Source organism: Myxocyprinus asiaticus, chromosome 2 (genome assembly GCF_019703515.2).
Source record: "Myxocyprinus asiaticus isolate MX2 ecotype Aquarium Trade chromosome 2, UBuf_Myxa_2, whole genome shotgun sequence".
In the NCBI taxonomy this organism is placed as follows: Eukaryota; Metazoa; Chordata; class Actinopteri; order Cypriniformes; family Catostomidae; genus Myxocyprinus; species Myxocyprinus asiaticus.
Window position 1 is genome coordinate 65,554,288 of NC_059345.1, and position 26,260 is coordinate 65,580,547.

Sequence of the window (26,260 nt, forward strand, 5' to 3'; positions counted from 1 at the left end):
CCCGGTTTCATTTTCCCGCTCATTTCAGTTTCTGAGATATTATAAAATAAATGCCTTTTTTTTTCTTCTCCTTCCTTCCCTTGACGCCCAAAGTTTGTGCTGCTAAAAAAAAATATATAATATTAAAATTGATATTTATGGAAAATATGAAATATGACTAACTTTAAAACATTGTCTCTTTGAGTGAGAAGATGGGTGGCTCTTAAAAGAGCCGTTGGGTTTGTCTGATGAGAATAAAGTCGTTTATCCTCCGAAGCCGTACAGAGTTCGTCCCTGTCGTTTCAGCGCGTACACGACGTCCATGGCAGTGACGGTCTTTCTCTTGGCGTGTTCAGTGTAGGTGACGGCATCACGGATAACGTTCTCCAGAAACACCTTCAACACACCGCGAGTCTCCTCATAGATCAGACCGGAGATCCGCTTGACACCGCCACGGCGAGCGAGACGCCGGATTGCGGGTTTGGTGATTCCCTGGATGTTATCACGCAACACTTTGCGGTGCCGCTTGGCGCCTCCTTTCCCGAGTCCTTTACCGCCTTTTCCTCTTCCAGACATAGTGACGAGAGTTTGACGATCAATTGAATATAAGAACAAAAATTGCAGGAGAGTTTATTTACAGTTGTCTACAGGACCTAGTAGAGACACAGCACTGAAGGAGGAGCCAACCTGACGTCACAGTTCTCGCAACTCTGATCTATCGAAACTTGATGTTTATTTCATTCTGTATAAGACTCTGTTAGAAAATATTACTACATGTGTGCACAGTACATTTAGAAAAAATACTAAATAACAGAAGGGAAACAATAAACTCAAGCAATTCATTCTTACATTCGCCACTGTCAAACTGAGATTGTGTCTCATTTGCAAACTTAAACAGTTAAATTGAGAAGCTTCTGTTTTTGTGATGTTGTCAGATTCATATGGCATGGCCCATGAATGCCTGGTTCGGGCAGAAAACGGTTCAAGCCTGGAAACAGAATCTTACCAAAGAAAGAGAAAGTAAGATTTAGAGTTTGGCATAAAAGGAACCTAAAAACTACTCTATACCCTCTGATAACTTCATGCGTGCTGTCATTCACAGGGGAAATCCTACATTTGTTCAGACTGACTCTGAGGAGTCTGATGCTGATTATGACCAGCTCCCACCAGTGCCAAAGACACACAAATTTGCCCCCAAAAGTGTTTCTACATCCAAAAAATGTATGTGGAAGATTTAATTTCTTGGTAACGAGATGTTAAAGGTGTCATGAATTGGATTTATATATGTTCCTTGAGATCTACTTATAATATTAGTGTTTTTTTTTTTTTTTTGTTTGTTTTTTCATTAAAAGTAGTCATAATTTAGGAATAAATCTATCTATCCAGTTTTTGAGCCTATGATTCAAACTTCATTTTTTGGGGCATGTGTTCTTGAAGACTTCAGTGTAAATGCCCACTGCTGTAATTGGGTAACTTCTTTGCATGTGGACAAGGGTAAACACCGCCACCATTACGCGCGTGTGGGGTTGTTTTGAAAACTTCGGATGGATAAAAAAATGAGAACTGGAGGAATCCATCCATACATGTTTGAACCAGAGTCTGATACCGAAGTTGAAGAAAATTAACCCCCTCCTCAAACACCATGGATAATGCAGTCTGTGACAGCGTGGTAAGCAGTGGCGGGCGCGCATTAAAAGTCTAGGCCTTCAGTGTGATTCATGCCATTAAGAAAACACAGATTCACAATGAATAAGACACCCTATGCCTTTAGGCATCATACATTATGTCGCAGCTAAATAGTAATACCAACTGACTTTTTAAAAACACGTCCACGCATGAAAGCCAGAACTTGAAACGACACTTAATGCTCAAGCAAGCCTAATTTTAACTGCAGCATGACTGTTTTGTGAAAGGAATGTCTCCTGAACAGACATGAATCTACCAAGGAGGTCTATATTACCTGGAAAAATCTTTGCGATTTAAATGTTGCTTGCAATAAATTTCGTTTCATCAGGGTACATGGTTATGCTGCGTTCCATTCAAGTTGGATGTGGGATATTCCTACTTGATATCGCCGACCATAAATGCATCCCATTCCCCGATAATTGGAACTGCAACGCTCCCGTTAGCATAGCATAGGTCTGACTCTCATTACAGATGTCTCCTAGCAACCCAACGATAAACAATGCTGCAGCGCTAGCATTTGTGTTTCAGGTGTACGATTATCAAAAGAGATTATAATGTTTTATACACCTGTTTCTGCAAGCGTTTGTTAAACAAGCTTTAATATCATGTAATGTGGAAATGAACTCATTTATCGATATTACTTAATAAAGTGAATGTTTATCACTTACTTTGTATATCTCCCTGAGTGTCGACATGTTTGTGTGACATCATGCACCTGCATCTCGGTGTTGAGATTTTCTGCACGAGCCTACAAGTTGTAATTCTGACTTCAAGATGCATTCCATTGCACTTTTCCTTGTAGGAAGTTGTAAAATCCGACTTTACGAGTTGAATGGAACACAGCACTACTTTTCAAAACTTGATCGACACTGAATTCTTAAGCAGCCTAATTTACACTTAGAAAACTCCTGATGTTGCTATAACAATGCAAAAAGCACTTACCAATTTGCTTGAAGTGAAAATCAGTCCTCCTTTCCTGTTTAATAAATTAAGCAATCACACGGTCATGCAGAACATCTCGTGTTTTTAAATCCATAAGGATCTCTTTCTCAATGGCGATACCAGCAGTGATGACAGTCGACTCGTCAGCAAGATCTCGCGCTCTTCGCTTTCAAATTATGCACATCACTTAAAGCGTGATTGCGTCACTCAAGGCCAGCTAGAAGGCCTCTAAAGGGACATATCCTAAAGATCACACCCACCAAGAACAAATCAATCAATCTGATTGGCTGATGAATCTGACAATCTGACTTTAGTTGCCCATTCATTTGCACTGTTGAGGGATTCTGTGGAAATTCTGAAGACCTGAGGGGGTGGAGCTCAAACTCACATGCTGCTTTGTCTAACGAGCTTGGCTTTGGGCATGTGATTTGTGAAACAGTTGTCAAGCTTTGCTTGTAAGCATCAAGGAATAAATTCTGACTGGATAACTTTTTGTTTTTCTCTATTTGTTTGTAGATTAATTAAGAGTGGAAAGCGATTAAAAATACATAGGCAAAAAGGTGATTGAGAATGAAAGGATGAAAAATATGTATTTATTTGGCATGTTAGGCCAGCAGAGAAGGCTTTGCTGGCCCTGAGATTTCGCCACTGGTGGTAAGTCATCACTGTAATTTACTTGTCTATTTGTGTAATAGGTATTACTTTTATTCTTGTTTAAACCAAGATGCGACACAACAGTGTTACATAGTTGGGGCATTTTCCAACGGTGAAACATTTCCATGATTTACAAATGCTGAGTAACGCATGACAGTACCAAGAGATTCCTGTGGTAGTACACGGTGCAGTATGTCTATTTATTTACTATGTAATAAATTCAGATTGTAGAATTCAAGTTTGACCACATTGGTCTTCTCTGCAGGTTGTTAAAAGGATTGCCCAGGCACCAGCCACCCTCACCTGTATGACCCATCACCCTGGCTTTGAACCTGAATGTGTATTCACTGCAGAATGCACTTAATGTTTACAGAGCTGAATATGGCCCTTTGAGGCTCAGAGAAATAGAACAGTAAGATTTGCATTACAACACAATTGTAAATGTGATGCAGTTGCACAACAAAACAAATGATTTTGTATCAGTATATGACTCAGATAATCATTTTTGTTGATTGAAATTATAACAATACTTTGTACTAAAATAAAAGTTTTACTGTTGCACAAAGTGTAAAGATATATTTGTAAATATTTGCATTACACATTTACAACAAACTACACATTTTTAATATGTTAAAGAATTCCTTTGTTCTGTTGTATGTCCTGTAAATGTTATATATTTTTTAATACATACAATTCAGAAACAGTGAACTGAAAAGCATGGCACCGTTGCATATACCTTTAGCGTTCATTACAAATTCACATGGTAAAAATGTGAAATATTTACCTGGTGAGTCTGCTCTCATATCACCACCAAATATAACTTTGTCCCCCTGGCTTGACTTCTTCCTGTTCCTTTTTCCATTTATACACTATGGCAGGTTCCAGGTGCATGCTGGCATGCTTTCTAAATGTTCTGTGTTGAATCATCTTGATATGCATTGCACTGAGCACCTACAATACACAAATAAACATACATTTAGGTTCAAGAATCCTCTCACTCTGTTAATAAATATATATCCTTCTTAAAAATACCTTTTTTTTTTATTATTTTGAAGAAGGATGCACCAGTGAAGTACAGGTGCTGGTCATATAATTAGAATATCATCAAAAAGTTTATTTATTTCACTAATTCCATTCAAAAAGTGAAACTTGTATATTATATTCATTCATTACACACAGACTGATATATTTCAAATGTTTATTTCTTTTAATTTTGATGATTATAACTGACAACTAAGGAAAATCCCAAATTCAGAATCTCAGAAAATTAGAATATTGTGAAAAGGTTCAATATTGAAGACACCTGGTGCCACACTCTAATCAGCTAATTAACTCAAAACACCTGCAAAGGCCTTTAAATGGTCTCTCAGTCTAGTTCTGTACGCTACACAATCATGGGGAAGACTGCTGACTTGACAGTTGTCCAAAAGATGACCATTGACACGTTGCACAAGGAGGGCAAGACACAAAAGGTCATTGCAAAAGAGTCTGGCTGTTCACAGAGCTCTGTGTCCAAGCACATTAATAGAGAGGTGAAGGGAAGGAAAAGATGTGGTAGAAAAAAGTGTACAAGCAATAGTGATAACCGCACCCTGGAGAGGATTGTGAAACAAAACCCATTCAAAAATGTGGGGGAGAACCACTACGCACAGACGTATGCAAGACATGGGTTTCAGCTGTCGCATTCCTTGTGTCAAGCCACTCTTGAACAACAGACAGCGTCTGAAGTGTCTCGCCTGGGCTAAAGACAAAAAGGACTGGACTGCTGCTGAGTGGTCCAAAGTTATGTTCTCTGATGAAAGTAAATTTTGCATTTCCTTTGGAAATCAGTGTCCCAGAGTCTGGAGGAAGAGAGGAGAGGCACACAATCCACGTTGCTTGAGGTCCAGTGTAAAGTTTCCACAGTCAGTGATGGTTTGGGGTGCCATGTCATCTGCTGGTGTTGGTTCACTGTGTTTTCTGAGGTCCAAGGTCAACGCAGCCATATACCAGGAAGTTTTAGAGCATTTCATTCTTCCTGCTGCTGACCAACTTTATGGAGATGCAGATTTCATTTTCCAACAGGACTTGGCACCTGCACACAGTGCCAAAGCAACCAGTATCTGGTTTAAGGACCATGGTATCCCTGTTCTTAATTGGCCAGCAAACTCACCTGACCTTAACCCCATAGAAAATCTATGGGGTATTGTGAAGAGGAAGATGTGATATGCCAGACCCAACAATGCAGAAGAGCTGAAGGCCACTATCAGAGCAACCTGGGCTCTCATAACACCTGAGCAGTGCCACAGACTGATCGACTCCATGCCACACCGCATTGCTGCAGTAATTCAGGCAAAAGGAGCCCCAACTAAGTATTGAGTGCTGTACATGCTCATACTTTTCATGTTCATACTTTTCAGTTGGCCAAGATTTCTAAAAATCCTTTCTTTGTATTGGTCTTAAGTAATATTCTAATTTTCTGAGATACTGAATTTGGGATTTTCCTTAGTTGTCAGTTATAATCATCAAAATTAAAAGAAATAAACATTTGAAATATATCAGTCTGTGTGTAATGAATGAATATAATATACAAGTTTCACTTTTTGAATGGAATTAGTGAAATAAATCAACTTTTTGATGATATTCTAATTATATGACCAGCACCTGTATATGGCAGCAGATAACTGCAGGTTGACTAAAGGGGTACTGCCAACAATAGGTTGGCTCTTCCAACATACTGACAATGTAGACTTGGTCAATGGCAACAAAAGTCCCCTTTCTTTGAGGCTGAACATCACAGACACGTGAACACACTGGACAAGAATTAAAAAGTTGGAGGAGGCAGTTCTCAAAGACAATGTACTTCGCATCATCTTGGGTAGCCGTAAATCTGTGTGTGCTGTCATGTAAAAAGAAAAGTAATATTGAAATCATGTAAGTCTATTTCAACAAATTGATTTGATATCTCCAAAAACAATATTGTAATAACATAAATAGAATAAAATTAACTGTCACAGTGGTGACAGACTCAGCAGGCTCATATGTTGTGTCCTTAGGATTATAGACCTCAAAGGAAACATTTTCCTCCCCCTCTAGTTCAAGACAAGGTCTTTTTGTTGTCCTTTAATCCTTCAAAGATGTTGAGGACAAGGGTTGGAAAGTGTTCCAGGGTGTAACGGTACCAACACCTACACTTTCACATAACACCACAGCCTGTGTTCCTAGCACAAAATCACAAAGTAATTTTTTTATAACATATCTGTTCTCACACCAGTTAATAGTATATTTTCATGATGTACAAGTATTTATGAGAACTGTTCTGTTATTTCAGGAGCCATAAGAAAGAAGCCCTCTATAAAAGAGACAACAGAGGGGAGCCTCCAAGAGGTGGTCTCAAAAATGTCTAAAAGGAGCTGCTGACAGAGAAGGTGGTAGAAAAGAAATAACTGAAGAGGGTCATTAACTTCATTGCATCATATAGGTCAAATATACCAAACAGAAATGTATTCACTACAAACCAGAACTAAAATAAAGAGATCCTTCACTCCAATTATTTCCTATATATTTACATTATAATATTGTACTTTACATGTGTAAATATATTTACATTGATGTTACAGTAAGTCTATGGTAAAGGAAGAACACAGTATTTGTAATTTGACATTTAGTGTGTAACTTTAACCGAGACTTACAGAAAATGAACACAAAAGACTCTGACAATAAACTATTATCAATGTAAACTGATATTAGTCGTATAATAGAAGTGTGTTATATAGTATCGCACATTCAATCTAGACACCTTCAATGCCAGTTAAACTGAAAGTAAAACGAGGAAACCATTATAATAACATGAAGTGTTAATGATTACGTGCTCTGAACAACATCCTCCAAATACACATTGGGTCAATATCGCTTCATAAGCCACTAAAAATCAAGACTGGAAAATATCTCGTTGAGTGTAATTGATGTGGCTCTTAAAAGAGCCTTTGGGGTTGATGTGCGGGACGCCGCTGGGGATTTAAGCGCGTTCTCCACGAATGCGGCGGGCCAGCTGAATGTCTTTGGGCATGATGGTGACCCTCTTGGCGTGAATGGCACACAAGTTGGTGTCTTCAAAGAGACCGACCAAATAGGCCTCGCTGGACTCCTGCAGGGCCATGACGGCGGAGCTCTGGAAGCGCAGATCCGTCTTGAAATCCTGAGCGATTTCTCTCACCAGACGCTGGAAAGGCAGTTTGCGAATCAGCAGTTCAGTGGACTTCTGATAACGGCGGATCTCTCTCAGCGCTACGGTACCGGGCCTGTAACGATGAGGCTTCTTGACTCCACCGGTGGCTGGAGCGCTCTTACGGGCGGCTTTAGTCGCGAGCTGCTTCCTCGGGGCTTTTCCACCGGTTGATTTGCGGGCGGTTTGTTTGGTTCTTGCCATGACAACGAGACTCTCTTCGTTCTTCACAGATACTGAAGATGAGCGTCACACTGCTGCCTTTTTAAAGCCGAGAACGATCACGCGCTCAGTGCGGTGAGGGTGCAGAGACATGTGATTGGCTGATGTGGAGCTCTACGCATGACAGTTAGCCAATGACTGTGCAGCTCGTCTTTTCAAACAAGCAGCTGCAGTTTCCCGCGCAAAGTCCAGAGTTCACGTCAATGCGCATGAAACAAATGTTGCACATTACTTCTTTTCTACATGTTGTACTCATGAATGTAATAACCAGATATAATTACATAAAAGTTGACGCTTTTGTTATAATCACAATTAAAAATAGTGAATAAACGCATTAACGTGGTTTTGTAGAGCTTAGATTCAAACTGAAAATAAAAATCATATTACCGTCTTAGTCATCACAAAACAAAGAAACAATCACGTGATTCGCAGCGTTACGTCATCATGCGTTAAAATACTTTATCACCGTCTCTCCTAGTACCAATATACATGTGTATTTTTGTTTACACTGTTTGCTGCACGTTATTAGAGAATCTGCTGAACAGTTTAAAGATCTTTATTATATGCTTGATTATGAACAACCACCATTACACACCTGCTTGATTAGTAATGCCATCTGTACTTTAGAGCCAAAATTAACGACTGAAAAACCACTTGATTGATCATGTGTTGCTTCATGCACGTTTGATTTCACGTGTTTAAGGCTGCACATTATTTGAGAAACAGATCTTGTAGTCTTTCATTACATATATCTCTGCGGAGTTGTGCTACTTTTATATGTAGTTTTTATTTTGCATTAATACATAAGAACAAGTCACTCTTATTAGTTCAAGTGTGTGGCTCTTAAAAGAGCCTTTGGGTTTAAACAGACTGGAGTCCGTTTACTTGGTCTTGCCGGGTTTCTCGGTCTTCTTGGGCAGCAGCACAGCCTGAATGTTGGGCAGCACACCACCCTGAGCGATGGTCACCCCACCCAAGAGTTTGTTCAACTCCTCGTCGTTCCGCACTGCCAGCTGCAGGTGACGGGGAATGATACGAGTCTTCTTGTTGTCCCGAGCGGCGTTCCCGGCCAACTCCAGGATCTCGGCGGTGAGATACTCGAGCACAGCGGCCAGATAAACAGGAGCACCGGCACCAACACGCTCAGCGTAGTTTCCTTTGCGGAGCAGTCTGTGCACACGACCGACGGGGAACTGCAGTCCTGCCCTGGATGAACGAGTTTTAGCCTTCGCACGAGCTTTACCGCCGGTTTTACCTCTGCCGCTCATTATGAAGTTGAAAGCACAATTTCAACAAATTAAGTACAAGCAGAAAATTGTTTATGAGGCTCTGGTTCCAGTATTTAAAGGAGACTGTCAGTCGCCCATTGGCTCGAGTCTGAAAAACATTCTAACCAATCACAGCACTTCCCTCCAAACTCTAAACTCCTCCCTCTTTCTGATGACGAGAGCCTTGCAGCATGTTTAACTCCAAAGAGGCTAATGTAAAAATAAATAAATAAATAATATTTATGATTAGCATTATTATTATTGTTAGTAGTATATATAATATAAATGTCAAAGATATGTGATCATAAACACAAGCACACCAGAATAATGTTTGTAAAGTGTTTAGAAAAAAAGAGAGCTTGTACACTTGCTTGTACACTGCTCCTTTTATTATTATTATTAGTAGTAGTATTAGTATTTTTATATAAATAACCATGTGTTTATCTTTTTGACCCACACAAGAGTCTTCTTCAGTTATTATTACTAGTATTTGAAAACAAAACTCTTGTGTGTTTTAATGAGGCAGTAAGTGTGCGAGGTCAAAGATGTCTTACCTGAAATTAAATTAGACAGAAAGGTATAATCGATTGATTATAAATTAAACTTAAACACATCATGAGAACCATATAGACTCAATTCACTGGTCTCAGTGTCTGTGCGCCTCCGAGAGCCGCTCCTGCTTGTGTTTTCTCCTCTCACATTTAGAGCAAAACTGAAACAATACAATAGTTTAGTGGGGTGAAAACAATGTGAACACAGAGCAGGAGTTCCCTTACGACTCAGTACACTTGACATTGCATAGTTACGCATATTGGGAGTGCCTTCATACACAACCTAGTTGAAACTGCTCTACAATAACGGCAGTATTCTAATATTGGCTATTGTGTTTGAGCCCCGCCTGTTTTGGCACGAAACTGTCCGCTATAAAAACAGGTGCACAAACACCATTTCCTCAGAATTTCTTCCTTCAAGACAGCGATCATCTCTTGTGTAGAAGCCCTCTACCTTCGCCGTCGATATACTCGAGTAAGCGGGCAGAATCTTTGCAGGAAAACTTTCCGCTCCCCTGCAGTGTTCCGGTGAACATCACATCGCCTCGCCGATTGAAGCTTCACTGGGGAACAGGCCTCAGCATCCTGATTCTCCGCAGCGCTTCGGCAGGGTTTGTGTATACTTACAAAGCAAATGTATATTGTGCATTGTATACTGTGTGATATAAATATATACAAATTTATATATTTATATGTCTAAAAGAGTCACTTATGTGTTCGCGTCTTTTTAAAGATGTCGTTTCGTAAGTGTTCCTTTTGCGACAGGCACATCCCACCATCAGATCAGCATGAGAGCTGCGTTTACTGTCTGGGCTGTGCCCACGCAGAGACAGCTCTCATGGAGACAGACTGCCCTCAGTGTGAGTGCATGAGTCTCAAGAGGCTTCGCTCGTGAATCACCCTCGTTCTGAGGGATGATTCAGCCTCACAAGCCCTCCCACCCGCCTCTTCTGTGATACCCGAGGATTCACACGAGGAGGCACGGTGGTGCCGCGAGGTTGACCAGGATGACTTTGAGGTGGCCCTCAGTCTCTCCGAGTATCCAAGTCCTGGCACGCGACCTTATACGGCGCTCTTGCGCAGTGACATCATCCTCTTTAATGTGGATCACGGGGAAGAAAATGGTTATTAAAGCGGCACACCTCTGCCCAGCGAGTAACAGAGCGTGGAAATCATGCCCCATACATCCTTCCAAACCGTGTCTACAAATGTCTGCACTGGCGGGAAAAGCTTACACAGCAGCAGAACAAGCTGGATCACCACTCCACACAATGGTGGTGTGCCAGGAATTTCAAGCCAAGCTCCTCAGGCAAATGGACGTGCACGGCTTCGATCCAGAGATATTCAAAGAGCTCCACACCACTACAGATTTAGCGCTGCATACCACGAATGTCACTGCGCAGGCCAATGGCAAGTCCATGGTCAACCTGGCAGTTCTGGATCAACGTATATGGCTGACCCTCAAAGAAATGAGTGATAAGGAAAAAGCCACTCTGTTGGATGCTCCAATGTCTCCAGCCGGCCTCTTTGGCGGCTCTGTGAATAAGTTTGCTGAGAGTTACATCGCGATTCAGCAGCAGTCACAGGCTATGAGACACTTTATGCCCAAACGGAGTATATCACAGCCGGTTCGCCTTCACTCTGTTTTGAGCCAGCGCCCGACTAAAAGCCCCATACTTGCTGCCTCACCGGCACCTGCGCATCAGTATGCAGAGCAAAAGTGCTCCTGATGGGCACAACTCTTTGAAGCAGAAAATAGAGTCCGCGGTTACTCCAAAAAAAGGCTCGATTGGAGACACAAAACACTGTTCCCCATCTCCCCACTATTGTTTGTCGGGAAAGGAATATTGTTGTTCACAATATTGTTCAAAATGTTGTTTCTGTGTCTTGCACTCAAATGAATGCAATCAAAAATTCAATAAGTGCAAAAAAGAATACAGCACTCATTGCAAATGCAAGAGATGCTCACACATTCTAAAAAAAGAGCCCTTTTCCTCTTCAAAGCACACACATTATGCACATATCATATCATACAGTGAGCAAACCAAATTGCTCTCTGTCCCGTTACGTGGATGCGTGGCGAGCCCTAATGGGTATTTCAGAATAGGTGCAAAAACAATCTAACATGGTTATAAGATCCAGTTTTGCACACCGGCCACCACGTTTCAACGGCGTACTGTCTTCCACGGTTTCGTCCGAAGACATGCCAGTGTTACGAGCCGAAATACACAGTCTCATCATGAAAAACGAGATAGAGATTGTGCCAAATTGTCAAGCACAAAAAGGGTTTTACAGCCCTTATTTTCTTGTTCCAAAGAAAGACGGCGGGCTTCGGCTGATCCTGGATCTGGTACATTTAAATCGCGCACTTATAAAGCGCCCATTCAAAATGATTACTCAGAAACTGATCTTATCGCATGTACGCCCACACGATTGGTTTGTGTTGATAGATCTGAAGGATGCGTACTTTCATATCCAAATTGTAGGACATCACAGGATATTTTAGAGATTCGCATTGGAGGGAACAGCAAATCAATTCAAAGTCCTGCCCTTCGGACTGTCTCTGGCTCCTCGCATATTCACAAAGTGCATCGATGCGGTTCTCGCTCCTCTGAGACTGAGCGGCATAAGCATCTTGAACTACCTCGCCGACTGGCACAATCAGAGGCTCTGTTAGGCCAGCAAAGAGACTTACTGCTTCAGCCGTTCTACAGTGTCCGCCTCAGTTCAAACAGGGTAGAACACTTCCACTGAAACTGTTTCAGAAAGCACTGGGATTTGTGGCGGCGGTATCCGCCATTAGGTTTCTTACACATGAGACCTCTTCAGAGCTGGCTGAAGCGCCGTGTGCCATGACGTGCTTGGCACCAAGGGCGCTTGCGCATCACTATATCCCGCTGCTGTATAGCTGCTTTAGCACCACGGACAGCTCCTGCGTTTTACCAGTGAGGTGTCGCTCTGGGGCAAGTTGTCACGCAGCACCTAAAGCTATCGGCTGTATTTCTAGCCTTAAAGGCTTTTCAATCAGAAATATCAAACTGTCATGTCCTGGTTCGCTCAGACAACATGACAGTTGTGGCATATATAAACCGCCAAGGCAGAATTTAGGAGACTTCACCCTCAAACTGTATTGAGGATTTGGGAAATATCTGGCAAAGCAGAAATCAATCTATTTGCCTCAGTGGAGAATACCCACTGTCCCCTCTGGTACTCGAAGTCCCAAGTTGTCAGGCGGAAAGTGGTGACCACGGATGCTTCCAACACAGGTTGGGAGGCGGTGTGTGATGGAATAATGTTTGTAAAGTGTTTAGAAAAAAAGAGAGCTTGTACACTTACTGCTCCTTTTATTATTAGTAGTAGTAGTATTAGTATTTTTATATAAATAACCATGTGTTTATCTTTTTGACCCACACAAGAGTCTTCTTCAGTTATTATTACTAGTATTTGAAAACAAAACTCTTGTGTGTTTTAGTGAGGCAGTAAGTGTGCGAGGTCAAAGATGTCTTACCTGAAATTAAATTAGACAGAAAGGTATAATCCATTGATTATAATTGAATCAAACGTATAAAATAATCAAGTAACTTGCACTAAACTTGATTTTCAACTCGTCTTAAACAGTGATTTAAAAACAGCTCGTTACAAACTTGTCAGGTGGGGTGAGAGTTATGCTGCATAATCTTCATTTGTTTCATTAGAAGTTTCGCTTTCTGTTTGTGGCATAGATTGTGAACTCTCAGTCACAATAAACATATACTAAACCAAGAAAAGAAGACAAATAAACCCAAACCATGCACAAAGTGTTGCTCTTTGATATGAATTAGTGGGTGGCTCTTAAAAGAGCCGTTTTGAGGAAGAAACTCAGTAAAGAGTTCATCTACTTCTTTTTGGGCGCTGCCTTTTTAGGTTTGGCTGCTTTCGGCTTTGCCGTTTTGGGTTTGACAGTCTTGGCCTTTTTGGGGCTCTTGGCGGCTTTCTTGGGGGCTGCTGGTTTCTTTGCCTTCTTGGGGCTCTTCGTTGCCTTTTTAGCGGCTGCGGGTTTCTTCACCTTCTTGGGGGATTTCTTGGCGGCAGGTTTCTTAGTCGCTGCACTCTTGGGCTTCTTGGCAGCAGCGGGTTTCTTGACTGCGGGCTTCTTGACTTTAGGAGCGGCTTTCTTGGCGGGTTTCTTCTCGCTCTCGGCTTGTTTCTTGTTGATCTTGAATGATCCGGAGGCGCCGGTCCCTTTGGTCTGGACCAGAGTCCCTTTAGTCACCAGACTCTTGATGGCGATCTTGACGTGGGAGTTGTTCTTCTCCACATTGTATCCACCGGCGGCGAGAGCTTTCTTCAGGGTGGCGAGAGACACACCGCTCCTCTCCTTGGAGGCGGACACAGTTTTGACTACGAGTTCACCGACGCTTGGGCCAGTGTTGCCAACTAGTTTCAATGGAAAGTAGCTAAAGCCTGCTCGAAAAGTCGCTAAATGTTGCTAGATGACGGCATACGCTAATTAGCATATTCGTAACGTCATCGCGTCTCATTTGAATTTTGCATAGTGTCCGCCCTTTACATGTGTTTGCTTCTCTGTGCTTACCATACATACTGTAATACCCTATTAATTCCCTATATCTATCAATCACTCAGAAAGTTAGAAGCGACAGAAACTTATCTTTTCCCTCACACAGCGCTCAGCCATAACAAACCACTATGTGCATATTTAAAAAAAATATATAAAAATAAAAAAAAATGTGCATGTTTACAAAAAAAACAATACAGATTCATGATTGGTCCTTGACCACGCTGTTTTCACATGCGTAGCTCATTTACGTCTATGTCAGCTGCCGTGCGGTCAACTGATTGTGCTGCTCTGCCTTCTCGCCTGATCACCTCTCTCTCTGTCAGTCTCACTGAACAGAGTAGACGCAGAGAGAGGTGTGCCTCGGAGTTCAGGCAGGAAAGCAAGACCACGCGCTCGCGGGGCAGTACTGGTGACTTACTTCTACGGAAGGTAGCTAAGGTTTGTCCAAAAGTCGCTAGATTTGTCGCTAGGTGCTTTTTTGAATAAAAGTCACTAAAGATGTCTGAAAAGTCACTAAATCTAGGTTGGCAACACTGGCTTGGGCCTGTTTTCTTGGGTTTAGCAGCAGATTTCTTCTTGGGCGCTTTGGCCGATGCGGCGGCTGCAGCTGGAGCGGTTTCTGCCATCTTTCTGATCGGATCTGTAATCTCACACACAGACAGTGTTTGAGTTCAGTAACGAAGAGCGGCTGAGCGGTGCTGCGCTCTTAAACACATCATGAGAACCATATAGACTCAATCCGCTCATCTCAGTGTCTGTGCGCCTCCGAGAGCCGCTCGTGCATGTGTTTTCTCCTCTCACATTTAGAGCAAAACTGAAGCGATAAAATAGTTTAGTGGGGTGAAAACGTCTCGGTTACGTATGTAACCTCGGTTCCCTGAGATGGAGGGAACGAGACATTGCGTTTATTAAAGCATATGGGAGTGCCCTTCTTACACGACCTAGTTGAAACCTCTTTACAATAACGCCAATATTCTAATATTTATTCTAATATTGCCTCTGGTGTTTGAGCCCGCCTGGTTTGGCACGAAACTGTCCGCTATAAAAACAGGCGCACAAACACTAGTGATGGTAAGATCGGATCATTTTACTGACTTGGATTTTTGAGTCTCCTTCAGCAAAATGAACGAATCTTTATTCAAATCATTTAATTCATTTTAGCAGAATTAAATTAAAATGTTACATTTTCAATAGTCAAATCCACCCCAAGATGTCTACGTATGCAAACTTTGATTATAGTCCCAATAAGGTAAAATTGTTAATGCAGCCATGAACAAATTTTGAGAAACAGAAATGATTGGTTCACCTCTGGATTGAATCTTTTTGTCCAAGTCGTTGGTTCTTTTGTCACATGACAGCCGTATTTGCTAGCTTATAATGCTTATATATATATATATATATATATATATATATATATATATATATATATATATATATATATATATATATTTTTTTTTTTTTTTTTTTGTCACGTGACAAAAGAACGAACGACTCGGACTAAAAGACTCAAGAGGTGAACTTATCATTTCTGTTTCCTGTACAGCGCCTATGCAGTTTTCACCTAAACAAACGAACGGAGGTTGCGCAATGCGCATGCCCTGGCAACACCAAATGAACAAATCACTCTCTGAGACTACTCATTCTTCTGTGTTCATGAATGACCCATCACCTCTTCAGTGCTGTGTCTCTACTAGGTCCTGTAGACAACTGTAAATAAACTCTCCTGGAGTTTCTGTTCTCACATTCAGTTGATTGTAGAGTTCTCGTCATCATGTCCGGAAGAGGAAAAGGCGGTAAAGCACTCGGAAAATGAGGTAAAGGACTCAGAAAAGGTGTCGCCCAGCGTCACCGAAAAGTCTTGCTAGATAACATCCAGGGAATCACCAAACCCACAATCCTTTGTCTCGCTCACCGTGGCGGTGTGTTGAAGGTGTTTCTGGAGAACGTTATCTGTGATGCCGTACCAGTACAAATCTCTTGGAGTAGCCTCATGACGTATAAAGGGATCTTCTCTTTTGTTTCCCCATAATATGTGATGTTAGTTAAATTGTTTTTTATTACTTTAAAAATACATACAGATTCATTTATGTTTTATAGGTGTGTGTATGTCAAAATATGGTCCGGTCCAGTTTGACTCGCTTCACGTATACATGCGTGTTCATTTAACGTTTTTATCTATAGTGACTTAGACATTGAGTCAAGCTCCGTTGGCATGGCTTTCGAACAGCCCTGCCAAGTATTCATCTAGCGAATCTCCGCTCTCTTCCTAGCAAAACGGTCAAACAACTTCACCTCACCCGTACTAACAAGGACTTTTCAACCTCTGCTGCCTTGTTCTTCACAGACACCTGGCTGAGTGAAGCCATTCCGGACAGCACATTACATCTGCCGGGCTTTCAGTTATTCAGAGCGGTTCGCATCACAGATTTAACGGGGAAAACGACAGGCAGTGGAACATGCTTTTACATCAATGAAGGTTGGTGTACAGATGTAACAGCATTAAAGATGATGTGCTGTCCTAATTTGGAAGCGCTCTTTATTAACTGTAAGCCTTTCTACTCGCAGCGGGAGTTTTCCTTGTTTATTCTATTGAGTGTTTATATCCCGCCACACACATGCGTGTGCCCTTGTGCTGCAACAGCTGGCTGATCAAATCACAGACAGTTATTGTTATTCTTGGGGATTTTAAAAGCAAAGCAAACCTCACATGTGAACTGCCCAAATACAAACAGCACATTACATGCCCCACCCGAGACAGAAATATACTGGATCATTGCTACACAACAATAAATGATGCATATCGTTCTGTCCCTAGAGCAGCTTTGGGACTATCTGATCGCTGTCTGGTTCATCTTCTTCCAACCTACAGACAGAAACTAAAATCTGCTAAGCCTGTAGTAAAGACTGTAAAGAGTGAACCAGTGAAGCAGAGCTGGAACAACAAGCCTGCTTTGACTGCACTGATTGGAGTGTTTTTGAGGCTGCAGCCACAGATCTGGACGAGCTCACAGATACTGTTACATCATATTTCAGTTTCTGTGAGGATATATGCATTCCTACTAGGACTTATTTAACATTCAACAATGACAAACCATGGTTTACAGCAGAACTTGTTGTGGAGCATGGAAAACATTTCTTCCTCTCTGTAAGAAACCTCTCAAAGTCAGGAGTTCCAGGTGTCAAATGTTAAGAGTTTATTGAACATACCAACAAACCCGAGATGTCAGCTGAGATCTGACTCTCTCTGTCAAAACCTTTAGTTCTTGTACAGTTGGTTATCTAGCATACCTCATGCCTACGCCATCTTAATATCTTTTGTATCCAATGGATTATGTTTCCCACCATTATTTCACAGAGCCTCTAACCTCTTTTCAATGGTGGGAACCTGGCTTTTAATTCAAAAATAACATTTTAAATTAATTTATCAAGAAAATATCATTCAGTTACTTTCATTATTGGTTGTGTTAATTTTTTGACTTTGCTGTACTTTCCCAGAACTTTCTCATGACTCAGTACCATGGTTCTGTGCTTACAGCTGAGGACACAAGAGCATTTCTTGCAACATTTCTGCTACAGCTTAGTGCACTGAGCATTTCTTGTAACATCAGCACTTTTAGTCCTCATATGCCCTCTCCTGGGTCACACAAAGTCCACACTTCTAGTAACCTCATATGCCCTCTCCTGAGTCACACACAAAGCTATTCTATATTAGCATTTTTCTACATTTTATATATAAAAATCTACTATAAACTCAGCCAGCTTTGTCAAAGCCAGAGGATGCTTACAGAGGTGGGGATAAAGTCTTGTACGATCAGGCCAGTAACACACTGAATAAGGAAATCAGAGTGGCTAAAAGAAGATACTCTGAGAAGCTGAAAAACAAGTTTATAGCTAACGATCCTGCATCAGTGTGGAGCAGCCTGAAAGACATCACTAATTTCAAGAGACCTTCCCCCAACAATGTAGTGGACCAACAACTGGCTGACGACTTGAATGTGTTCTACTGGTGATTTGAAAGGCCCAATCTCACACCCCACACCCGCTCTGACCTTCACTTCACACAAACACCAACACCTCCTGCAGCCCCCTCCTCCCCCTCCTGCTACTCAACCTTCACTTAAGATCTGTGAAGAAGAGATATGCCATGTCTTCTGAAAACAAAAGACAAGGAAAGCACAGGGCCCAGATGGCATTTCACCTGCTTGTCTTAGATCTTGTGCTAACCAGCTGGCCCCCATCTTCACACTGATCTTCAATAGATTACTGGAACAGTGTGAAGTCCCATGCTGCTTCAAACGTTCAATCATTATTCCTGTCCCAAAGAAACCAAAAATCACAGGACTTAATGACTACAGACCTGATGCCCTGACGTCTGTGGTCATGAAATCATTTGAGAGACTGGTGTTGGCCCACCTGAAGGACATCACTGGACCCTTTCTAGATCCCCATCAATTTGTTTAATCGAGCAAACAGGTCTGTGGATGATGCAGTCAACATGGGATTGCATCATATCCTGAAACATCTGGACAGACCAGGGACATATTCAAGGATCCTTTTGTGTACTTCAGTTCGGCTTTTAACACCATAATCCCAGCTATTCTCCATACTAAATTACACCAACTCTCTGTTCCCAAGTCTATCTGTCAGTGGATCACCAGCTTTCTGATGGACAGGCAGCAACTAGTGAGATAGGGGAAATTCACTTGTACAGTCAGCACAGGTGCCCCCCAGGGATGTGTGCTCTCCCCACTACTCTTCTCCCTATACACAAATGACTGCATCGCGAAGGGCCCCTCTGTCAAGCTCCTGAAATTTGCAGACAACACTACTGTCGTCTGCCTCATCCAAGATGACGATGAGCCTGCATACAGAAGGGAGGTTGAACAGCTGGCTGTCTGGTGCAGTCAAATCAACCTGGAGCTGAACACGCTCAAATGGTGGCGATGATTGTGGACTTTACGAGGAACACCCCAACAATGACCCCCCTCACCATTCTAAACAGCACTGTGGCAGCAGTGGAGTCATTCAGTTTCCTGGGCACTACCATCTCACAGGACCTGAAGTGGGAGACCCATATTGACTCCATTGTGAAAAACTATATATACTTTATTTTCTAAAAAAAAAAAAAAAAGAAAGAAAGGTAGAGGTAATTTTATTATTATCTCCGTCTTGTTGCTGTATTGTATTGTTGTGCACTGGAAGCTCCTTTCAACAAGACAAATTCCTTGTATGTGTAATCATACCTGGCAATAAAGCTGATTCTGATTTTTATGAGAAGAATTGCAAAGAAAAAGCCACTTTTGAAACAGAAAAAAACAAAAAGAAAAGGTTAGAGTGGGCAAAGAAACACAGACATTGGACAACAGATAATTGGAAAAGAGTGTTATGGATCTTAACCCCATTGAGTTTTTGTGGGATCAGCTAGACTGTAAGGTGCGTGAGAAGTGCCCGACAAGACAGCCACGTTTATGGCAAGTGCTACAGGAAGCGTGGGGTGAAATGTCACCTGAGAATCTTGACAAACTGACAGCTAGAATGCCAAAGGTCTGCAAAGCTGTCATTGATTTTTTTTAGGAGAACACTTTAAAGTAGTTTAAGAAGTTATGATTTTTTTTAAAAAAATAAAAAATTTAATTGTAATAGTAATTTTCCACGTTATTAATGTCCTGACTATACATTGATCTGATCTGTTGAATGTCACTTTGGTTAATAAAAGTACCAATTTCTTTCCATAAGAGTAAAATCTGTGCATTATTCCAAACTTTTGGCCACCAGTTTATTTCTTATTTCAATTATTATTGAGCAGTTATAACAGCTTATTTTACTGATCTCATATGGATTCCATTCATAAATTGAGGAAGAAAGCATGATTTTTTTTTATTTAATATGCAGCCTGAAGCAAATGACAGGTACATAAACAGAACAGATTCATGTATTCAGACAAGAAATACCAGCAATCGCTAGGTAGGACACATTCAAACATCAGATACTCCTGTCCACACTCTCTGTTGTGAATTCTTCCCTTTAAACTTAAAAGTTTGCTACGTGTGTGATGTTTTAATTCATGACTTTCGTAAGTAACGTACTGCCACGTTTCCAGGACATACGGGCTTAGCGTAACTGCCAATTCACTAAGTGAATCCAGCGGAGCAGTCAATTCGTGTGCTCTCACTCGTGCCGTTCTCATGCAAGATAAAGTTTGTGACAAGTAAGTTTATGGTTTATTTGTTATTGATAGCACAGATTGTTGATGGCAATTGTTATATGTATAATCATGATGTTGATGTTTAGCAAGCTTTTGAGTGTGATTGTACCCTGTATATGGAGCGGATTAGCTCCGCTAGCATCGCTGCTCGTACTAATAAAGTTTACAAGTTTATTACATTTAAGTGTAATATTTGTCAATGTGATAATACCCTGCTCTTGTCATCATTATTACGGCCTGTATTAATGATACAGTTCAATTTCTATATATAATTCATATTTTGTCATTCTTATTACACTGTGCAGTTTGTCATTATTGCAAACTCATTTACTGCTATATTTCTTGGGTTATATTTAATGTATCAGGGCATTTTACAGAGTGGTTTATTATTGAGTTTGTAATCTGTTAAGTTGTTGATTATATTTAGACAATGAGTATTTATTTCTGTTATTTTATTTATTTCAGAAAACTACCTTGATTACACTACAATGTATACATGGTCATTCTTGTGCAATAAACGGACAAACTCTAACTGATGACCAGAGTTCTGCAGCGGTCAATAACCTAATCACTGGCATTCAGTGGGGCAATTCCCAACACACTCTATTCTGGGCATCACAGGATCTGTGGTTAGCTGGTTCAAGTCTTATCTCTCAGGTAGGTCTTTCAAGGTAGCCTGGAGAGGTGAGGAGTCCAAGTCACATCAGATACATACTGGGGTACCTGAGGGCTCAGTGCTTGTACCACTTTTCTTTTCTATATACACAACATCACTGGGAGCCATCATTCAAGCACATGGGTTCTCTTACTACTGCTGCACCGTTAACACACAAATCTACTTGTCTTTCCAGCCCAACGACACCATGTGACTGCTCAAATCTAGGCCTGTTTGACAAATGTCTGCCTTCAGACATCTCTATAAATACAATAGATAACATACATTTGATCGACACCAAAATCAACGCATAAAGAATGTAAGAAATGCACATGGCTATAAAGATTTCCATGTTGTTGTGCCTGTTGTTGTGTGTCTTGCTGTAGAAAAGCTAGTTCACTGACATTCTACATGCTACAATGACACAAAGTCAACCATAAAATGTCTATGTCACATCTTCAGCTGATGTCCTTTCTTCACCGATTCGACTGTGCATTTCTTCAGTTAATCGATTACACATGGTGTCGTGCACATGGACAGAGAGATGAAGACTGTAGCTCAAAAATGAATATATGGTGAATGTTTGTATTTTAAATAGGTTAAAAGTTAATAAATGATAATAATAATAGAAAATACTCTGTGTAAACTGTGTCTGCTTCCCATATTGAGTTAATATTTGATAAATGCAGTCATGCACAGATGGCTAAAAATTACAAAAACTTATGATCATGTTTTTATTCTGTATTTGCTTTTACAAGTATGCTATTTACCACAAAATATTTACTATAAAACTTTGCTTGTTTATTTTACATGTATGTAACCTCACAAGTATATTATATTTACCTTGTTTATATGTTCCCATTTATGCCTTTATAAGTTTGATGTATTTAATGTTTGAAGTACTAATAATGTGATACCTTTGAATACCCAAAAGATGGCAATAATGTATTAGTTTGGAGAACAATGCTGAAACAGTGTAACAGAGTAACTTTCAGGTAGAAAAATACATGTAAACTGTTTATTACATACTTATGTATAGAGTAAAAGAGCATACATGCATTGGAATAGAACATTTTAACCTAAAGGAGGTTTGTGTAAGTTTTAAATAGTGCAGTTACTGTGGATTGCTTAAGTGCTTGCAGTAGATATGTTTTCTGTTTTTTTAAAAGATGGTTTCAGCAGATCTTGTGGAGGTTAGAAGCTCATTCCATCACAGATAAACAGTGAGAGTGTATGATCCTGAAATTCAGAATACATTAGTGTGTCGATTACGTGCTTTTGACAGGGAATATTATGTTGTTTAACTGGATTTAGCTTTGTGTTCGTACTAGATTAGCAATAGTTTCTACAGTTTTGAATTTTACTGTTAGGTTTAAAGAAATCATGTTCATATGTTATACTATCACTAATAATATGGGAACTTAACGAAGCTCTTTAGACGAGTACATGGGTGGCTCTTAAAAGAGCCTTTGGTGTCGCTGAAAGCTTCATCACACTTTACTTGGAGCTGGTGTACTTGGTGACGGCCTTTGTGCCCTCAGACACGGCGTGTTTGGCCAGTTCACCGGGCAGCAGCAAACGCACGGCGGTCTGGATCTCTCTTGATGTGATGGTGGAGCGCTTGTTGTAGTGAGCGAGACGAGACGACTCACCGGCGATGCGCTCGAAGATGTCGTTGACGAAGGAGTTCATGATGCCCATCGCCTTGGAGGAGATCCCGGTGTCAGGATGAACCTGCTTCAGCACTTTGTACACGTAGATAGCGTAACTCTCCTTCCTGGACCTCTTACGCTTCTTTCCTCCCTTACCGGCGGTCTTAGTGACGGCCTTCTTAGAGCCTTTCTTCGGTGCGGACTTGGCTGGTTCAGGCATGTTGATCTGTGATGTAAACTTCACAACTCAATGTGTATTTATCAACGCACAAACACTATTTATTCCCTCCTTTATGCTAATTTTACATGGAGACGATGTGCGTCGTTGGCCACACCCATTACATGATTTCATTGGACAGCTCAAAGTTTGGCGGGTTGGAAAGAGAGCCAATCAAAGGCTTCCAAATATTAGTCCCACCTATCACCTCCTGTTTGAAAAATACCATCCCCCACATGACTCAGTTCCCTTTATTTAACTCTCCCGCTCATTTTGTGTTGTAATATTATAAGAAGACATATGTGGTTCTTAAGAAATATTATGTACAAATAATTGTAATACTTTTCCGCGAGCAGTTCAATGATTCAGAATCTAAAAAAACACATTGTACATACTTATTGTTTTCTCGCTCATTTTATTTTGTGAGATATTATGAAATAAGTGCTTCTTAAATGTTCTGAATCTTTTTTTTTTTTTTTTTTTTTGACAGCACAAACTTCAAAAAAAAAAAAAAACGATACAAATATTCCAGGGAATTCATTTGGGATTTCAGAAAGCACACAAAAAAGAGCTTTGCTGAGAGCCCAGAAGAGAGCACTGGTGAAAGTTCATATGAGTATGATGATATTAGAAAGTTACTGTCAGAATGGGCTGTCAGAATTATTTCAAAGGATATAAACTTTTTACCTTTTTTTTTTTTTTTTTTTTTTTTTTGGACAACTGCAAATCTACAATTAAGTGTAAAAAGGTGTGTATGCTACAGAAACGTTATCTTTATTCAGTTTTGTAAAGACTGTGAAATGTTTTGTGAAACTGAGTTACCTATTTGGCTTTTTTGTTCACAGCTGAATGTTTGCTGTAGTGAAATTTCCAAATGAAGATGACAGTTCAGCTGTTGTCTCCACAACCTGGTGCACCAAGGACAAATGTTATGGAGGTTATGCGCAACAAACTTCCGTATTCCTTAAAACAGGTCGCATCGCTTCCGGTTCTGTACGTTCTAAGCTGACATGGTGCTGTTTTACTCAAGATGCCTTCAGGAACTACCAAAGATGAGTATAACCGATGTCCATCGCATATGCAGGTTGACATCTAAAATTCCTGCCACCAAAATGGATAATGGATTTAAGCTATATGCTTCCTCATACATATGCAACTACGAGGGTATGTAGTAGTCCCGAACGGAAATGATGTACAATACGTCACTACCTAGCTAACGCTAACATAAACTACCTAGTCTTATCTATGAATCTACATAATTACATTAACACGTTGTTCATTTTTTCACCAGTATCAAATAAAGACAGTCTGACTGGTGCTGTCAGCATCAGGGCAGCCTGTCACAGGTCTATGAGGAAAAGCGAGAAGCCACACAGCCTGAGAGTAACGTAAGGGATGGTTTGGGTGTTCTGTTCAAGTTCTCTGTCTGTTCCAGTTCAGGGACAGTTTTTATCAAGCCTTTCAGTGTTGGAATAAGAATAGATGAGCTGTGATTATGATCAAGTCCCTTTGTTATCCTGAAACACTTGGTAAATGCATGCACAGTTGTTCCAAGTTCATTGCTGCTGTTGTTGTTTGTCTACTTGTTAAAAGACGAGGATAGTGAGGTCACTGGGGTATAGTTGACTGACTGTAAATCCTTAATTCTTGAGTGCCACCTATTATTCCATGTTATTCATAATCAGGCCTCCCAAAATAAAAATCCCACTATTACACACAGTATTACCAAATTCTGTTATTGCATTTATTGTATTAATGGCATTGCCAAACTTGCCCCAGCAACCTATCTAGACTGAAACTCAAATCAATGTCAGTGTTTGTGAAAATTTCACTCCATATACTTTTGTACAGATTGTTCTTCGGGATTCAGACCCTGTCATCCTCGTATCAAATCGGTGCTCGTGTGTAGCTGGTACTGCAGTGTGCAACCACACTGTTGCTTTGCTGTTTCAAACAGCACATTATTCAGAGCTTGATGTGCAGGTTGTGCCCCCCTGTCCACTCCTGCACTGAGACAGAGCAGCAATGGCACAAGCCCAGAACAGCTGTAAGTGTTGAGACGTGACTCCTGATATTAGTGATATTAAAATATAAACAATAAGACAACTGTATTGGAAGCATGTTTTGTCAATGCCACAGTCCAACTTGTAATGATCAGGAACCTTAGAAGGACAGTAATGAATTATTAAATGCAATTTGTTTGCTCTCATTGTTTTGACATAGGCAGTCATAGGTAATATGTCACATACTTTGCCTGACTAGTTAGTATTTTGTGTTATTTTTTTTTTCCTTTTAATTTTCTTGTCTCTTAACGTTGATATTTTTATTTTTATAAAAAAAAAATTGTCAGGGAGTGAAACCTGGGCCAATAAACAAAATGGTCATCACAAGACCAAGACTCATACGGCTCATGTAAGGAGGAATCACGTGAGTTAGTTAGCTCCTATTACTGTAATTACTGCATCGTGCAAGGTTATACAATCTACAGGGTCATAGACAGTATGGTAAATGTTATTACTATATCACATGCTGCACTCAGTGGTATTGTTGAATACTCCTGTTGTACACATCGCAAAAACTGTTTCTCCAACATATTTATTTGTCAGTGCATGACAGTTGCTGTCTTTCACATTTTCACTATTACTGTCTTTTACAGAAGTACACTGTGCAAGGGCTTGGTTGGGGACCCACTTGACATCCCTTTGCTACAGATTGGAGACACATACAAAGACTTTGACATTACGGAGAAACCTTTAGTAGCAACTATGGGCATATGTGATGAGAAGACCCTTGTTGAGACAGCTTTTGGCTTAGCACAAAAGGGGTGTGTGCTCTCTTACCAGCAGCCTATATTGCCCACAAAGTCAGTCAACATGCACCAAGATCCTCCACATTACCCACCACTGCCTCTTGGGGAGTACAGGCTTGACCCAACAGAATGTGTGCATGTGTGCACTGAAGAGAAGCACTTCCACCTTCCACCTTCCACCAAGTTTAATCGTCACACTGGACGTGACCTATAAGTTTGAGGCTGCCACAAGACAGCAGGCAGCGGAACAAGAGTGGCATAAGCTCCGTAGGCCTAGGTTCACCTCCTCACGTTTTAGAGAGGTGTGTTTTGTCAGGGCAGAGAGTTCTGCAGAGTCTCTTGCAGAAAGAATCCTCAAAGGAATAAGGCAGACAACAGAAATGAGAAGAGGTGCAGACATGGACTTTGAGGAAGCAGTCGAGTATTGCAGGATGAAAAATGTATAAATCATGTTTTTTATATTTATTTTTTAAAGTTGATTACATCAAGACAAAAAGACAGGATAAATCTCTGAAATAAATCTGGATAAAAAAAAAAAAAAAAAAAAAAAAAAAAAAAAGCACATTCCTGGGCCTGAATAGACTCCTCAGCTTCATACCTAAAGAAGAGCACAGAAAGACAAGACATAGAAAAAGCAATTTAGTCAATTTTAAATACT

The 26,260-nt window shown here is 40.7% G+C and overlaps 5 protein-coding genes across 6 annotated transcripts in view; all 5 read right to left on the reverse strand.

Moving 5' to 3' along the window:
• Nucleotides 1-4,201, reverse strand: part of LOC127456324 (histone H2B) — a 201,447-nt gene extending 197,246 nt beyond the window's left edge. For both annotated transcript variants that reach the window (XM_051724768.1, XM_051724776.1), the window contains exon 1: nucleotides 4,046-4,201. The gene's annotated coding sequence lies outside the window, so the exon portion shown is untranslated. The remainder of the gene's footprint in view (nucleotides 1-4,045) is intronic.
• LOC127456250 (histone H3-like) lies at nucleotides 236-7,685 on the reverse strand. Its single transcript, XM_051724651.1, has 2 exons — nucleotides 7,341-7,685; nucleotides 236-571 (listed from the first exon to the last, which is right to left on the reverse strand). Exons 1-2 carry the CDS (start codon nucleotides 7,667-7,669, stop codon nucleotides 244-246), a joined length of 657 nt encoding a protein of 218 aa, XP_051580611.1. The 5' UTR covers nucleotides 7,670-7,685; the 3' UTR covers nucleotides 236-243.
• An 829-nt stretch (nucleotides 7,686-8,514) lies between these two features.
• Nucleotides 8,515-8,976, reverse strand: LOC127456369 (histone H2A-like). Its single transcript, XM_051724821.1, has one exon. It carries the CDS (start codon nucleotides 8,953-8,955, stop codon nucleotides 8,569-8,571), a length of 387 nt encoding a protein of 128 aa, XP_051580781.1. The 5' UTR covers nucleotides 8,956-8,976; the 3' UTR covers nucleotides 8,515-8,568.
• Nucleotides 8,977-12,877: 3,901 nt separating this feature from the next.
• On the reverse strand, nucleotides 12,878-14,690 carry LOC127456263 (histone H1-like). Its single transcript, XM_051724676.1, has 2 exons — nucleotides 14,597-14,690; nucleotides 12,878-13,922 (listed from the first exon to the last, which is right to left on the reverse strand). The coding sequence occupies exons 1-2, from the start codon at nucleotides 14,688-14,690 to the stop codon at nucleotides 13,381-13,383; spliced, it is 636 nt and encodes a 211-aa protein (XP_051580636.1). The 3' UTR covers nucleotides 12,878-13,380.
• Nucleotides 14,691-21,923: 7,233 nt separating this feature from the next.
• On the reverse strand, nucleotides 21,924-22,796 carry LOC127456419 (histone H2B). The gene has a single exon (XM_051724902.1). It carries the CDS (start codon nucleotides 22,794-22,796, stop codon nucleotides 22,422-22,424), a length of 375 nt encoding a protein of 124 aa, XP_051580862.1. The 3' UTR covers nucleotides 21,924-22,421.
• Between the last annotated feature and the right edge of the window lie 3,464 nt (nucleotides 22,797-26,260).